Genomic DNA, 17,774 nt, shown 5'->3' on the forward strand with positions numbered 1-17,774 from the left:
CCCATTTGCCTGTTCGGATGGATGTTAAAGATTCCCTGGCACTATTTGAAAATAAAGACTTTCTCCTGATCAAGAATCCCACAAATAAAGTTGGTCACTCACTTCATGGCTGTTTGTGGGATATTGCTGCGTGCAAATTGCTGCCGAATCCGCCCACAAAATACAGTAGCTGGCACTTTACCTTGTATTCTGTGAAGCACTTTGGGACATCCTCTGATGTGTGAGGCACTATACCAAATGTAAAATTAAGGATAGAATGTGTCACAAAGTGCTTTATGCTAACTGACTTGGAGACCTGCAGAGCTGAGTTGGGGAAAAGTGGTCAGAAGCGCAGATAAAGAGCAGACCTATGGCAAGTTTGGAACATAACATAACATGTAGGAGCAGGAATAGGCCATTTAGCCCTTCGAGCCTGCCCCGCTATTCAATCATGGCTGATCTTCTAGTCTAACTCCAGCTAATAACCTGACACTACCTTATCCCCATATCCCTTAATTCCTTTTGCAATAAGAAATCTATCTATCTCAGTCTTGAATATGTCGAAGGACTGAGCCAACAGCCCTTTGGGGTAGCGAGTTCCATACATTCACCACCCTTTGAGTGAAGAAGTTCGTCCTCAACTCAGTGTGAAAGGGCTGGTCTCTGATTTTAAGGTTGTGACCCCTGGTTTTAGTTTCTCCAACCAGGGGAAACAATCTCCCACTATCTACTCTATCATGCCCTTTGATGATCTTATAGGTTTCTGTAAGATCCTCTCTAATTCTTCTATATTCCAGAGAATATAGGCGCAAATTGGTCAGCCTATCCTCGTAACTCATCCCCTTCATCCCTGGTACTATCCTAGTAAATCTACGCTGCACCCCCTCCAAGGCAAGTACATCCTTCCTTAAATAAGGAGATCAAAACTGCACAGTATTCCAGGTGTGGTCTCATCCGGGGCCCTATACAGTTGCAGCAAGACTTCCCTACTCTTATACTCTAAAAGTGGAAGGTAGGAGGGAGCGAAGTGGGTGTATTTCCAAAGACCAGGAGCAGAATTGCTGATTCACAGACTCAGTGATGGGGCGGAGTGTTTGGGGGATGTGAAGCAAACTAGTGTTCAGGCAGGTGATGGTTCACAGGAGATTGTAGAGGCATGAGGTCCCAAATGGTCATGAGATGAATGAACAATAATATGAAGGATTGTTGTCCAGATAAAAGTACTTGGTTCAATTCGATCTAATCATGCCAGCCTTTCCAGAATAAAACAGGAGAAAGTAAAAGTAGAATATTTTCAGATACTCGAGGCAGCATGTTTAAAGTTTTGACGGGCATATTTAGGATTGGAATTACTAAAATGGAAGGGTGACTGAATCAAGAGTTATTTGGAAACAGCATTTTGCTGTATTAAAAAAAGGCAGTAGGGTTGGCATTCTGGAAGGATGAGATTATATCAACTCAAAGGCATCACCTGAACCTCTCCTATACTCCTTAGAAAGTTACATCATGGAAAAATTCTATCTCTTTCTAAATAGGGTCATGGGATCTTTAACACCCCCCTGAACAGATAGATTAGTTTCACATTTCATCTGAAAATAGCACAACACTAACTTGATGTGAGTTTCTCCTGGTGTTCTGCCCAACCATTCTCCAGAAACATGCAGAAACACATCACCATGCTTAAGAATATCCTCCCTGGAAGGATGCATCCCGTTTATCAAATTCTGGAAAGTATTAGGCACACGTTGGCAAGAGCCAAGGTTTGGATTTTTTTTGCAAGCTTTCCCATTGCTTATCCAGCTAAGACCATCCTACAAGTTAGGGCTTTGGCTTGCAGGGTTAATAGAAGCTGAGTGGGAAGAGTCACTGCTCCCAGTGACTTGTCAGCCCTTCCAAGTCCCGCCAATGAGCTAGGCTGGCTGTGCTGTCATCAGCAGTGGCCTGGAATACTGCGGACCCATTTGGCTCAGGAACTGGACTACTGAGATTGCAGAGGGCCGGCTCAATTCTGACATTCCATTGCCAAACATGTCACCCTGGCGCCAGTTCAGCACCAAGGAGACCCTAACTGTCCCCTCCCTACCCCCCAGGAGGATAGTCACCAGTTGGTCATTTAACATTTGACAAGTGGGGTTTGAACCCTCACTAGGTGGATGGCAGGTACCAGGAACACCCTGAGACCATTGCCACCATCTTCCTGCCCACAGCTCTGACACACACCCCTTCCCACTGAATGATGCTTCCACCAGTTGGAGGTACGGAGCTTAAGCAGCAGCTTCTTACCTCTCTGCAGGGCAATTAAGGTGGATTCCAAGTGTTGGATTGCTGCTGCCTTGGCTGAGATCAAATAACTCAGTAGATCAAGGATTCAAACTTTACAGCTTAGTACCATTACCCACTAGACCATCAGGGAGCCAGAGAATATTTTCATACAATAATTCTGATTATCATGCAACCTCATCTTGAGAATTACTGGAATGTATTTTATATTCTGCATATGTTGCAGTCATTGTGGTAGGGAAAGTGTTACTGACAGTGATCAAGGATTGCCAAACATTTCACAGTTTTAAAAGTGTACCAGTTACAAATTTCTCACTTGTTAAAACTTAATTGATTATCTTTGGCATTTTATTTACTATTAGTGAATAAAGGTGAAGGTTTTGATGAATCTCATCAATGTGATTTCTATTTCACTGGCTAAAGAAAATCGCAATAAATTGTTTTATCCATTTTGATGGCCATAACTGAATATAACTGAATAACATTCAAAATCTGCAGTCAGAAAGTGATGTAAATTTTCTCTCAATACAAAAGAGGCATTAACAGGCAGAGTTAGTGTACCTGGGGCCTGGAAGGTTCAGCATGTCCTTTAGTACGATATTTACCATAACACAAAGAGGCAATATTTGCTTTCTCTTTAGTACAATATCTACCATAGCAACACAAAGAGGCAATATTTACTTTCTCTATCCTTAATGCCTTCAGTTATCTGAAGCACCATGAATAAAAAGATTACCAAGGCAACACTTTCCTCATCTCAAAAACACATTTAAAAATGGTGAAGATAAATGTAGAGGTTTGTTGAACTGCAAACACAAATAAAAACTGACACAGCTATAGTACATTCTGTTCTTCACTGGGAGGTTTTGGTAATCAATGTATTCTTTCTACAATGCATAGTCTTAAAATACTTGCACATTGTATTTCAAACAAAGCATTAAAATAAATAATTTTAAATAATTCCAATAAAACACAAAATACTGCAGATGCTGGAAATCTGAAACAAAAACAGAAGTCGCTGGGAACACTCAGCAGGTCAGGCAGCATTATTGAGAAAGAAAAGTCAGTCTACGTTTCGGGTCCACGACCCTTCGTCAGAACACCACTTTCACCTGTTCTGATAAAAGATTGCGGATCTGAAACGTTGACTCACTTTCTTTTCTCCATAGATGCTGCCTGACCTGATCAGTGTGTCCCATTACTTTTCTAACTTTCTCCCCATTGGCACTAGGCTTTTTTCTTGTGGGCTGGCCTCCTCTTGTTGGGGTGGGGTTTCACAGGTGCTGGTTGCTCTCCAATCCCCTACTCAAGTGACTATTGTTGATGTTAAACATTGGCAGTGAGTCAGTTCGAGGCCCCCTCCCCTTTAGGCCTAGTTCCTTTAACAAAGACTTGTTACTTCCAGTTCTACACAAAAGATGGATAAAGTAGTGATTTCATAAGAAAAAAAACTTCAAAACTCTACACATCTCCAAATTGGGGAATAGTTTATTGAGTTCTATAAAAGGGACAGTTTTGTGAGCTAGAGGGAATTTGAGCCCAACAAATTCACAACAGTTTATAGTGCCCATCGACTTGTTCCTGAAAACATATTCTCTATGTGGTCTCAAGAATTGAGCTGCAGGACAAATTGTGATCACTCAATCCCACTGTACAGGCATTTCTGTGATGAAAAGAGCAGTGATTCACCTTGCGTAGTTTGGAGGCCTATCGATGGATGAGTCTTGATTTCAATATCCTGAGAATGCAGTGAGGAGGAGAAAACTCCTGTTGGAAATTAGCACAGCTCATAGGAGCTCTATATACAATTCCACCTCACCACTTTCACCAAGACTCCACATTAACAATTCAAGATTAAATAATGTTATCAAACCATAATGTTCAAAATGATTGAATTTGATGTTGTATTAATTTATTTAACTTTTTAAATGCAAAAGCTGCCCAGAGTACATTGTAAAAGTCCCATAGTATAAAAATGTTAATAAAGTATTAACAGTCATCCACATTTGTTTACATGTCATTACACTGATGCAATGTGATAATGTATCAGTTTTCAAACATTTTCTATATTTTACTGCAATATTTACACAAAAAAGAGGGGAAAACAGGCTGTAATGTTGTACTATCCCAAAAGTAAATGTTTTTCTAGATCGTCTGCTTCCCACATGATATGATAAACACAAAGTAATGTTTGACACAAGGATTGATATTGATAGGACCCAATTTCTGTACTGTTGGTCCTCTGCTGCTTTCTCTAGACCCTAGCTCTGTAAACCCAGGGACTAGGTGAGCTTAATGTAGGCCAGAGTTACAAGTACATAAACAATACAGTCTCTTCCAGAAACGACTGACTTAAAAATGAAGGAAACTACATTTTCTCATAGTTTGGCTTCTATCTATACAACGAAAATGTAATTATGGGAGTTACATCTTTCAAATGACAGAATCAAAAATATTACAATATCAAATACATTCGTCCTTTCCATTATACTTTACTCGGTGTAACTGATTCTTCACTTTCTTTTCCATGTCTTCTGAAAATAGATAGTAGGTATATGTAAATTAGGAACAAAGTTAATCCAAAATCAGCTCAAGGAATACTATGTTATGGTAACATCAAAGGGAACCCTAAGGTATTTTATAAGCATATAAAGAATAAAAGGTTACTCAAAGGTGGGGTGGGGCCAAAGAGGAAATCTTCTTGTGGAAGCAGAGGGCATGGCTGACATACTGAATGAGTACTTTGCATTTGTCTTCACAAAAGAGGATGCAGTCATTCCCACAGTATCCGAGGAGAGGGTAGAGAAATTAAATAAAAATAAACCAAGAGGAGGTATTAAAAAGGTTTCCGGTGCTCAAGGTAGATAAGTCACCCAGTTCGGACGGGATGCATCCTAGGTTACTGAGGGAAGGGTGCAAATAACGGAGGCTCGGGCCACAATCTTTCAAACCTTCTTGGACATCGGGGTGGTGCCAGAAGACTGGAGGGTTGCAAATGTTTCTCCCTACATGGAAAGGGGCAGAAGGATAAATCTGGGAACTACAGGCCAGTCAGCTTAACCTCAGTAGTGGGAAAATTTCTGGAGACTATAATCCTGGTCAAAGTAAATTTTCACTTAGAAAAATATGGGTTAATAAATGACAGCCAACATGGATTTGTTACAGGCAAATCATGTCTAACAAACCTGACAGAGATTTTTGATGAAGTAACGGAGAGGATGGATGAAGGTAGTGCAGTTGATGTAGTTTATATGGATTTTCAAAAGGCGTTTGATAAATTGCCACGTAAGAGACTTGTAAGTAAAATAGAAGCCCACGGTATTAAAGGGACAGTGGCAGCATGGATACAGAACTGACTGGGGGACAGAAAGCAGAAAGTGGTGGTGAACGGTTGTTTTTCTGACTGGAGGGAAGTGTGCAGTGCTGTTTCCAGGAGTGAGTATTGGGACCTCGGTTTTTGATCTATATAAATGACCTGGACTTGGGTACAGGGAGTACATTTTTCACGTTTGCAGATGATACTAAGCTGGAAAAGTAGTAAACAGTGAGGAGGATAGTAGCAGACTGCAAATGCACATAGACAGACTGATAAAATGCGGAGAAATACAAAGTGATGCATTTTGGGAGGAAGAATGAGAGACAATATAAGCTGATGGTACAATCTTAAAGGGGCGAAGGAACAGAGAGACCTGGGGGTTCATATAAATAAATCTTTGAAGGTGGCAGGACCGGTAGATAAACCGGTTAAAAAATGACACGGGATATTAGGCTTTATAAATAGGGGCATAGAATACAAAAGTCAGGAAGTTATGATGAACCTTTACAAAACACTGGTTCGGCCTCAGCTGGAGTACTGTGTTCAGTTGTGGGCACCACACTTTAGGAAGGATGTCAAAGCATTGGAGAGGGTGCAAAGGAGATTTACCAGGATGGTACCAGGAATGAGGGACTTCAGTTTTCAAGAGAGGCTAGAGAAGCTAGGATTATTCTCCTTGGAGCAGAGAAGGTTAAGAGGAGACTTGATAGAAGTTTTCAAAATTATGAGAGGATTCAATAGGGTAAACTGTTTCTACTGGCGGGTGGGTCAGTAAACGAGGACATCGATTTAAGATAGTTGTTAAAAGAAACAAAGGAGAAGTGAGGAGACGTTTTTTAATATTTTTTTTACAAACAGCTAATTGTTTGGATCTGGAATGTAATGCCTGAAAGGGTGGTGGAAGCCGATTCGATAACAATTTTTAAGAGAGTAGATAATTATTTGGGGATGAGTTTGCAGGGCTATGGGGAGAGAGCGGGGGGGTGGGAATAAATTCGATAGCGCTTTTCAACGAGCCGGCACAGATACGATGGGCTGAATGGTCTCCTTCTGGGCTGTATACAACAACAAGATTGCATTTATAGAGCGCCTTTCACGTCGGGAGGACGTCCCAAGGCGCTGGACAGTTGGGTCGGGACCCGAGCAGGGGGGAAATGGTCAGGGGGAGGGAAGGGAAGGGAGGTGTCGAGGAGGGGTTAGAGAGTTGAGAGGGGAGCTGAAGGCACGGTCAAAGAGAAAGGTCTTGAGACCGGCCTTGAAGGAGGAAAGGGAGGAAGCAAGGCGAAGGCACTGGGGGATAGAGTTCCAGAGCCTAGGGGCTGGGAGGCTGAAGGCCCGGCACCGATGGTAGGGCGGTTGGGGCGGGGGATGTGGAGCAGACCGGAGCCGGAGGAATGGAGGGTACAGGCAGATAAGTAGGGGGATAGTAGGTCGGAGAGGTAGGAGGGAGCAAGGCCGTGAATGGCCTTGTAGGTGAGGATGAGGATCTTGAATTCGATCCTCTGGGGGATGGGGAGCCAGTGGAGGCGAGCGAGGGTGGGAGTGATGTGGTCGCGAAGCCTGGTTCGGGACAGTACACGAGCTGCAGAGTTCTGAATGACCTGCAGCTTGTGGAGGGAGGTGGCGGGAAGGCCGGCGAGGAGAGGGTTCCCATAGTCCAGCCTTGAGCTGATAAAGGCGTGGACCAGAGTTTCAGCAGCGTGAGGGGTGAGGTAGTGCCATAGTCTGGCGATGTTCCGGAGGTGGTGGAAGGCGGTGCCAGTTGTGGCGCAGATGTGGGGGAGAAAGGACAGCTCAGGACAGCTATAATTCTATGATGTTACCCATGATGCGGAGTATTAAATTGCCCACTGTTCTTTATTTTTGTTAAATGGTCATTTTTATCCAATGTTATGGTTGACAAAAATCATACAATATTTCTCATATTGATATGTTAAACTTGAAAAATTCACGATACAGAAGCCAGAAGTTGCTGCGCTAATAGAAAATGTTTCCAATTTAAAATCGGAAAGTGTTCCACTGGACTCGGCTGTAACTTTGTAACCAAAGATCTGACTCAGTAAACACAGATTAGATGAAGCTTCAGACATGAAGATGGAGGCCTGTGGCAGCTGGGATCAGTACAGCAAGTTGTGCCTGAATAAGCAATCACTTAATGAAAATGTAAACATAAGTAATGAAATTTCAGGATCTTGTGTGAAAGCGCTATATAAATGTAATTTGTTGTTGTGAAATGTCGCATACTTTACCCATTATATTCTTGCAACGGAAACATCACTTACCTTTGACTCAATCTACTCGTTACAGAGTCAAGGAACGAGAACACACGTGAATTGAAATTAACAGTTTCAGTTGTTTCGTCTGAAATGGTGTAATCTGGAATATATTTGGTCACATTCATTGTTTTTGTAATAATAATAATCCTTGCATTTGGTATATAGCACCTTATCAAGTCGAAAGGATGTCTCAAAAGCACTTCACAGGAATTACTATAAAATGGAGTGACTGTATTTGTAGGCAAACACGGCAGTACAATTGCACACAGCAATGTTCCAGAAACAGCCATAATAATACCTACATTTGGTTTAGTGCCTTATCACGTCTTTAAGACGTCTCAAAGTGATTCACGGAATATACTGTAAGGTGAATTGACTGTATATTTTTGGGGGCAAAACGCAGCAGCCAATTGTGCGCATGAAACAAATGACCAATTTTTTTTTATTTGGGGTTTATTGGGAAGGCACCAGGAGAACCACCTTCTCTTTTTCGAACAGTGTCATGGGAACGTCTACCTGAACAGGCAGACAGGATCTCGAATTAACATATCATTCGAAAGAGTGGTAAAAAAAAATTCCCCATGTATTTCTCTTTCCTTTAAAATTGCCAATGCTGTGTAGTTTTATCATGGGTATAGGTAGACCTCTTCTTCTCAAATTTCTGTTAGTGTTGTGCAACTTGTTGCACATAGAAGTGCAAGAGAGTAATGGGTTAATCCATCTTTCGATTTTGACCTGCTCCCTCAGGACTTCCCGCATTGGTAGATACAAAATTATAAACTGGAGAGGAATAAATTTACACATGTACTATACAACACAAGAATTTTAAACACCAATCCACTGTACACCTTGATAATATAGCTTCTTAAATCACAAGGCAATAATTAATTTTGTGATTATGATTAAATTATGTTTTATTACACTAGAAGTTTATTGATGTTTTTAAACCCAAAGTTAAAACATTTAAAACATTTTTTAGTACCTTTCTTAGAATCAGAATGTAATTCCTTTTCCAATAATGTATTCAGCATCTTGATGGTATTCTTTAGATGATTATAACTGTGATTCTGTTGTCTGTGCAGCATTGTAACAACTTTCTGTAAATTTCCCACATCTTTACGAATTGACGCCATCATTTCCATACTGAAAGAACACCAATAAATTACATTTGTATAGCACCTTTCACATTGGGAGAACATTCCAAGGTGCTGGATAGTCAGGGATTTGAACCTGAGCTGGGAGTTGGGATCAGGAGTGGTGGAGAGCAGGGAAATAGGAGGGTGACCGAAGGTACTGTCAAAGAAGAGGGTCTTGAGATGAGCCTTGAAGGAGGCAAGGGAGAGAGCGAGGTGAATGGACTGTGGGATGCAGTTCCAAAGGGTTAGGGCAGAGAGGCTGAAGGACCGACCACTGATGGTGGGGTAGGCTGGGCAGGGGACGTGGAGCAGGCTGGAGCCCACTGAGCAGAGAGGTCTATATGGAGTTAGAAAGTCACATAGATAGGGAGGAGCAAGGCCTTGGAGGGCCTTGAAAGTGAGAACTTTGAATTCTATCCTCTAGGGGATGGGGAGCTAGTAGAGCCGAGTGAGGATGGAGGTGATAGGGTCACGGAGCTTGGTGCGGGAGAAGACACGAGTTGCAGAGTTCTGGATGATCTGCAACTTGTGGAGGGAAGAGTTGGGAAGGCCGACAAGCAGGGAGTTGGCATAGTTGAGCCTAGATGTAACGAATGCATGGACGAGAGTTTCAGCGGTCTGAGGGAAGAAGCAGTGGTGATGTTGCAGAGGTGGGGGAAGGCAGAACGAGTCATGACATGGATGTTAATTACCATATAATTGGCAAAAGGATTTCTACATTCTCACATCACTTGAGCAGAGAGCCCGGCAGCGTGAGGAGGAACTGAGTGACGTGGAACAGATTGATAATTCTATTAAGGAATTTGGTGAGAGTGGGGATTCTTCAGCAAGAAGATACCAGAGAGATACCAGAGAGCAAGAGAGATGCCAGAGAGCAAGAGAGATGCCAGAGAGCAAGAGAGATACCAGAGAGCAAGAGAGATGCCAGAGAGCAAGAGAGATGCCAGAGAGCAAGAGAGATGCCAGAGAGCAAGAGAGATGCCAGAGAGCAAGAGAGATGCCAGAGAGCAAGAGAGATGCCAGAGAGCAAGAGAGATGCCAGAGAGCAAGAGAGATACCAGAGAGCAAGAGAGAACTCTTTCATTCAGCAGAAGAGTGGGAAATCTACTTTGAGTTAGAGGCAACCTTATATGTAAGCAGGCAAAGTCAATTAGCAGTTAATCATAGGCAGATGATGGGGATTAAAAAAATCTGTTGACCAGTCAAAACTGGGTGTTTTTGTTTTGAGTCCTACATAAAGAAGAGTGCCTCACTTTAGCAGAGAGCCTAGTAGTGTGAGAATTCTGTTAAGGATTTTAGTGAGAAAGAGTTGCAGAATTTGTAAAAAAAAAAGTATTTATATTATATTAAAATAATATAAAACATGTCTGGGAATATGGCAGGGCAGCTGAGACTGGTTGCATGCACAATGTGTGGCATGTGGGAACTCCAGGATGTTTTGCGTGCCCTGGACAGACAAGTGCCTCTGTCTGCTTGAGCTTAAAGTTTCTGAGCTCGAGGAGAGGCTGGTGTCACTACATAGCATATGGGAGGCTGAAGAGTTCACGGATTGAATGTTTCAGGAGGTGGTCACCCCACAGCAACAGAGGGTCCAGAAGGAGAGTGAGTGGGTGACCACCTGCAATGGTAGGAAGAGGGGATGGGCAGCGCAGAAATCCCCTGAGAGTGTGGCACTCACAAACTGGTTCTCTGCACTGAATACCGGTCCGGGTGATGACACCTCTGGGGAGGGGAGTCAAAAGCAAATGGATGCACAGGGGGACACAGCGAACAGTGTCAATACAATTGTCATTGGGGACACAATGGTGAAGGAGTAGACAGGTGTTTCTGCAACCAAGGACATGACTCTTGCATATTATGTTGCCTCCCTGGAGCCAGGGTTGAAGACATCATGGAATGGGTGCAAAATGTTCTACAGGGGGAAGGGAAACATCTAGAAGTCGTGGTCCATGTTGGAATCCATGACATGGAGGAAAGAAAGGGCTGAGATCCTACAGGGAGAGTATAGAAAACTAGGGAAAAAGCTAAAGAGCTTTTGATACTCACTTGCACGAGACACTGGGAGTAATCCAGAGATTGGATTACTCCCAGTGTCTCGTGCAAGTGAGTATCAAAACAGCAGAATCAAACACATGAATGCATGGCTGGAGAAATGGTGCAGAAAGGAGGGCTTCAGGTTCCTGGATCATTGGGACCAGTTCTGGGGCAGGTGGAACCTCTACTTTGAGACGTCAAGAAGACGTGAAAAGAGCTATATCAAATGCAAGTATTATTATTATTACAAGGTGGATGGGTTACACCTAATCGGGGCTGGGAACAATGTCCTCACAGGGAGATTAACTAGTGGGAAGGTTTTAAACTGATTGTGAGGGGAAAGGGAATCAGCCATGTAGCAGTAGAGAGGATAAACACGTTACATAGAGAGCTGGTAGAGACAAATAGCAATGTAATCAGGAGTAGTTCAGAAAAGGGAGGGATTAGATGGGTGAGAAATGCAGAACAGACTAAGTCGGCATTGGAGTACACGTCTGTAAATGCACAGAGTGTGACAAATGAGATTGGTGAGCTGCAGGCTCAAGTTACCACTAGGGGTTATGATGTAGTGGTAATAATGGAGACCTGGCTCAAACAAGGGCAGGAATGGGAGCTGAATATTCCTGGCTACAATGTACTTAGGAGGGATAGGGAAGGAATAATAAAGGAGAGTTAGTAGCAATATTGATTAAAGACATGGTTACGGCCCTGGAAAGGGACAATGTGCTAGAAGGTCCAAAAACAGAATCTATTTGGTTAGAGTTAAGGAGCAGAAAAGGAGCTGTTCCTCTCTTAGGTGTATGTTATAGACCACCAAATAGTAGAAAGGAGATAGTTGAGCAAATCTGCAAGCAGATTTCAGAAAGATGCAAAGCCAATAGAGGAGTGATACGGGGGACTTCAATTATCCTAACATAGACTGGCAAAATAACCAGTGTAAAGGGCAAGGAGGGGGAAGGATTCCTGAAATGTGTGCAGGATAACTTTCTGGATCAGTATGTTTTCAGCCCAACGGAAGGAAGCAGTGCTGGATCTAGTTCTGGAGAATGAAGTGGGCCAAGTGCAGCAGGTTTCAGTAGGAGAGCATCTGGACAACAGTGACCACAACATCATTAGGTTTAGGGTACTTATGGAAAGGGACCAGGAGCAATCAAAGGTGAAGATACGCAATTGGAAGAGGGCTAATTTCAGTGAGTTAAAAAGGCATCTAGCCAAGGTAGACTGGAAAGAAAGATTGGTAGGTAAAACAGGTAACAAGGAATGGAAAGCCTTCAAGGAGAAGATAGTTCGGGGACAGAACAAATACATTCCCACAAAAGGGAAAGGTAGGGCATCAAACCTCCCTGGATGACTGAGGAAATTGGGATTAAAATAAAACAGAAAAAGGAGGTTTATGATAAATGTCAGGTCCAAAATACAGAAGTTAATCAAATAGAATATAGAAAGTACAGAGAACTGAAAAACAAAATAAAAGGGACAAAGAGATTGTATGAGAAAAGATTAGTGGGTGACATAAATGGGAACCCTAATATATTTTGTAAGCATATAAAGAATAAAAGGTTACTCAAAGGTAGGGTGGGTCCAAAGAGGAAATCTTCTTGTGGAAGCAGAGGGCATGGCTGACATACTGAATGAGTACTTTGCATCCCAGGTTACTGAGGGAAGTAAGGATGCAAATAACGGATGCTCTGGCAACAATCTTGAAATCATCCTTGGACACCGGGGTGGTGCCAGAGGACTAGAGGGTTGCAAATGTACAAAAGGGGCAGAAGAATAAACTTGGGAACTACAGGCCAGTCAGCCTAACGTCAGTAGTGGGGAAATTTCTGCAGACTATAATCCAGGCCAAAATAAATTTTCACTTAGAAAAATATTTTTTGATGAAGTAACATAGAGATGAAGGTAATGCAGTTGATGTAGTTTATATGGATTTTCAAAAAAATTTGATAAATTTGCCACATAAGAGAATTGAAAGTAAAATAGCAGCCCATGGTGTTAAAGGGACAGTGGCAGCATGGATACAGAACTGGCTGGGAGACAGAAAGTCGTTTTTCTGACTGGATAGAGTTTTTGATCGATATAAATGATCTGGACTTGGTACAGGGAGTACAATTTCCAAGTTTGCAGATGATACTAAGCTGGAAAAGTAGTAAACAGTGAGGAGGATAGTAGCAGACTGCAAATGCACATAGACAGACTGGTAAAATGGGCAGACACGTGGCAGATGAAATTTAATGCGGAGGAATGCAAAGTGATGCATTTTGGGAGGAAGAATGCGAGACAATATAAGCTGATGGTACAATCTTAAAGGGAGTGAAGGAACAGAGACCTGGGGGTTCATTTAAGTAAATCTTTGAAGGTGGCAGCACAGGTAGATAAAGCTGTTTTTTTTAAATAAAGTTTTGAGGCGATTCGATAGGGTGAACAAGGAGAAACTATTTCCACTGGCGGGTGGGTTGGTAACCCCAGGACACCGATTTAAAATAGTTGTTAAAAGAAACAGAGGGGAGGTGCGGAGAAATTTTTTTATATACACACAGCGAGTTGTTCGGATCTGGAATGCATTACCTGAAAGTGTTGGGAAGCCAATTCAATAACAGCTTTTAAAAGAGAAGCAGATAAATATTTGGGGAGGACAAGTCTGCAGGGCCATGGGGAGAGAGTGGGGGAGTGGGATTGATTTGGATAGCTCTTTTCAACGAGCCGGCACAGACACGATGGGCCAAATGGCCTATTTCTGTGCTGTATAATTCTATGATCACACAATTTAACATAAATTAATTTTTCAGTGGCCCTTTAACAGCTCAGTACAGTTTCTACATACACTGGATTCAGAAAAATACTCAAAAATATGAAACTGTCATCCTAAGCAGACAAGACTACTGTTACTGTTAAAAAATGGTAGGTAGGGTCAATAAAATACCAACTTGAATTACAACAGGGCACGAATGTCAGCCAGCACTTTTGCATGCAGTCCATATGATAAATTTATATAGAAGAGAGCATGAGAGAGAGGGGAAGAGAGAGAAACAAACAGAGAGAGAAAAGGGAAGAGAGAGAAATAAGCAGAGAGAGAGAGAAGTGAGGGCAGTGTTTGGTGGCTCACTGTCTGGATAGACGATCAGAGCCTCCCTTGGCTGTTGTGGGGTCCTCTACGTCCTTCATTTACCCCCCCCCCCCCCCACTCTCGACCCAGCTGTTCCCTTTGCCAAGCAAACACCAGCTTATTTCATGTCCCTCCAGTCCATCTGCACCACCATCGCCATTTTGCACCTGCTCTCTGAAACTCCATTCCTCTGACTCACTCCCTCTCTTTCCTCTTTCAATGCACATCAAGACCTAACTATTTGACCAAGCTTTCAGTCATCTTTTCTCCCATTCCCACTTCCCTCGGCTCCCACCACCAGCTCAGGTGCCCAGCTGGCAATGTTGTTCATTTTGAGACGACCTTCTGATGTTTACAAAAAAAGGCGTAAGGTAAATATTATGTTTCTGGAAGGGAAACACAAAAATATCGCTTATGGCGCCTGCAGACATTTTTCAAATAGGGCATCTGGCCCTTGGCAGACAAAAGGTTGGATCAGCTTGGTTGAGAGTTTTCAGTGACAAGAGAAAATGAAAGAGGATCTTAACTGTCCAATGCTTTGTTCTCATATTTCTCCACCTCTGTCCCATTGCCAACCTCCACTCATTTCACACCAAATGCCACTAAAACCTTCATTCACACTTTTGTTACCTTCTGCCTAGACTTTTCAAATGCACTCCTCACCAATCTCCATAGTTCTACCATCCATGAGCTCTGATTAATTCAACATTACCTCATCGCTGTTGATCTTTTTCCTATTACTTCCTCCTCTCCAAACTGCACTTCCACCTTTTGTAGAAATATGCTATGTTCATCATTTTGGATTTTCTGTAAAAATTCTTCCAATGTGGTCTAGAATATGAAATACAATGAAATATGCTATTCGTAATCAGAATATATTCAATGTCCTTCCCTCAGGAAAAATAATTTGTTTTGCTAGGAGAATGTTAGACATGTTGTAGATAAAATGTTCTGTGGGTAGATGACAATTGTGCTTAACTTGGAACGTGTTCTTATTCATCAAATGCCACATTGATTGACACAAGAAAAATCACAAAGAAGAATTTTGAAGATAGTTGTGATGCTACAAGCTCAAGTTTTTACCCATGTAATTCTTCCTTCCTTCTTTTACTATACACATAGTACATTCTCTGTGCCAGTTCTTTTCCCATGAGTAAGAATTATAATACAATTTAAATACTTGAACTTAAATACTTAATCATAAGACTATAATGCCTCACTTTGCGAAAATAATGCCACCAAATTTTGGTTTGCAAGTTTTAGATAATGGTAAATTACCATTGGTTTCAGTCTTGAGACATCTCAGAGAGGGCCTTATTATGTATGTATAATATTTTAAATGTGATTGAGACAGCAAAGTAGTTGAGGCCTGGACACTGGTCTCGTTAACATTTATTAAAAAAAACATCTTGATGCTATGATTCAAAGATAGAAGGTTGGGCAATCTAATGGATGAGATCAAATAAAATGAAGGGCCTTCTTAATTTGAACCAATCTTATGATTCTTCCCCAGTTTTTGTTCAACTTACACATTTAAATAATATTCCTTCATTTTACAGCCCTGCTTTAAGATAGATTTTCAGTTTTGTTTTTTGTTTGGAACAGTGAAACCTACGTGAAGCAGGCCAGTGTCCACCAAGCAGAGAGAGCAAGTGGATTGGCAGGGTTTGAGGAGATCGCAGATGTGGGGTGCGGCTTTGTATGTGAATTTTGAACTTCAATAAAATAATGTGGAAAACTCCATATCAATTTCCTGTCCATTGTTGTGGCCTTTTTTAAATGTAGAGACTAGCTTTGTGGACCCAAGCCACCATTTTATAATGGAGACTCCTGCTGGAATGTTTTGTTGGTACATTGTAGTGTATTTCATCCAGTAACCTGTTATGCAGTGTTTTAATATCTGCAATAGTCAGTCCCAATTAATGCTGGGTCCTCCTGATGTGAAAGACGCGATACAAATGTAATTTGTTTTGTTGTTATTGGGTTCCACATTGTACTCACTTTTATTTCAAATATAGCATTCTTTATATCATCTTGCTGTTCCAGTATCCCAGTATCAGTGTTAAAAGGTTCTACAAACGGGCCAGGCATTTGATGAATACTTTGCAACGTTTCAGCCTTTCCAGCAAAAAATGGTAGTTTCTTTAGCTGAAGCAGGACAATTGCCCTTTGCATATATAAAGTCTCTGTTAAGTCACCTGCAGAGCTGGAAAAAAACATTACGTATTACAATAATTTATGGCAGGTTAGCATCTTATTATCTATGGATGCACACTCCATCTCACTGAGCCAGTCTGGAACCTTGGCGTCTTATTTGACTCTCAACGTGGAGTCCTGTAGCTCAGTAGTTAGAGCACTCGCTTTGCAAGCGAGAGACCCGAGTTCAATTCCAGGCAGGGCGAAACCTTGGGCAAGTTTCCTTACTCCACACGCCTAATAATAATCCCTCCAAAACCAAAAACAATAATAAATTGGTCATTTTCAATCTACGACTGTTTGTGGGACATTGCTGTGCGCAATTGGCTGCCGCATTCGCCCACAAATATACAGTCAATTCACTTTACAGTGTGTTCTGTGAAGCGCTTTGGGACGTCCTCCCAACGTGAAAAGCGCTATATCAAATGCAAGGATTATTATTATAACTGTCTTTTCTATTCCATGTCTGTGTCATGACCTATTCAGCCTTCCCCAACCTCCGCAACATCGCCTGGCTCTGCCACTGCCTCAACCCTCAGGCTACCAAAACCCTCATCTACGCATTCATCACATCTAGGCTCAACTAGATAGTCACCTCTTCAAATAACTTCATTGGATTCATGGTTCCAAATCCATCAATGATCAATCCAAATCCATCAGAGGAGGGGGTAATCCTGAGGCCTCAAGGACAAATCTTATGCTCCCAGATGATTTTTACCCAATAGTATGACAATTTATACGTGTATAGAAAGGCAGAACAAATTATTATTCCACCTTAGTAACCGTATATTAGATAAGGAGTTGAACAGTTAATTTAACTTACCCTGAAAATGCATCATTCAACATGGCTATAAGGAGATTTATAGCAACAATTGATTCTAGTCCAACGAATGTTCCTACAAGTATATACGTCATCAATGGATTCATCCCATAGAAACTATCAACTTTGTAGTCACGGAAAACCCACATACGAAACATAGTGATTAGAGTATCTGATACGGTCTTCATTTCAGGTACATTGTCTGTTCCTTCAAAGTAATACAATTTTTCTAATATTAGGATTCTTAATGACACAAAAGTATAAGAAAAAGGTAACAGATCGTTATAAACTTTCAACAGTGAACATACATTTGGATCGGTTTAGTGATACATTTGATACTTATCACATTGAATGTGATAAATATCAAGCAGCCAAGGAGCCATACTCCTTGGCTCCCGTCAACACCTTCACTCCTGTGGATCTAAACTCCTCAACCTCCCTGGGCTCTCCCTCAGACTCACCGAATCTGTGAGCAACCAAGGCATCCAGTTTGAACCCCAGCTGTTCATCCTCCCCCAATATCCGGTCCCTGACCAGGACTGCCTTCTCCCACCTCCACCACATTGCCTGCCTCCAAACCGTACCTTACCCCAAATGCAGCCGAAACCCTTGTGCATGCGTTTGTCACCTC

General features: G+C 41.9%; 1 protein-coding gene across 1 annotated transcript; it reads right to left on the reverse strand.

Moving 5' to 3' along the window:
- Positions 1-3,840: 3,840 nt before the first annotated feature.
- LOC103185107 lies at positions 3,841-17,301 on the reverse strand. The gene is made up of 6 exons (XM_007903463.2): positions 17,147-17,301; positions 16,129-16,333; positions 14,840-14,958; positions 8,834-8,994; positions 7,858-7,951; positions 3,841-4,793 (listed from the first exon to the last, which is right to left on the reverse strand). Exons 1-6 carry the CDS (start codon positions 17,299-17,301, stop codon positions 4,745-4,747), a joined length of 783 nt encoding a protein of 260 aa, XP_007901654.2. The 3' UTR covers positions 3,841-4,744.
- Positions 17,302-17,774: the final 473 nt, after the last annotated feature.

Source organism: Callorhinchus milii, unplaced genomic scaffold, assembly GCF_018977255.1.
Source record: "Callorhinchus milii isolate IMCB2004 unplaced genomic scaffold, IMCB_Cmil_1.0 Scaffold2, whole genome shotgun sequence".
Taxonomy (NCBI): domain Eukaryota; kingdom Metazoa; phylum Chordata; class Chondrichthyes; order Chimaeriformes; family Callorhinchidae; genus Callorhinchus; species Callorhinchus milii.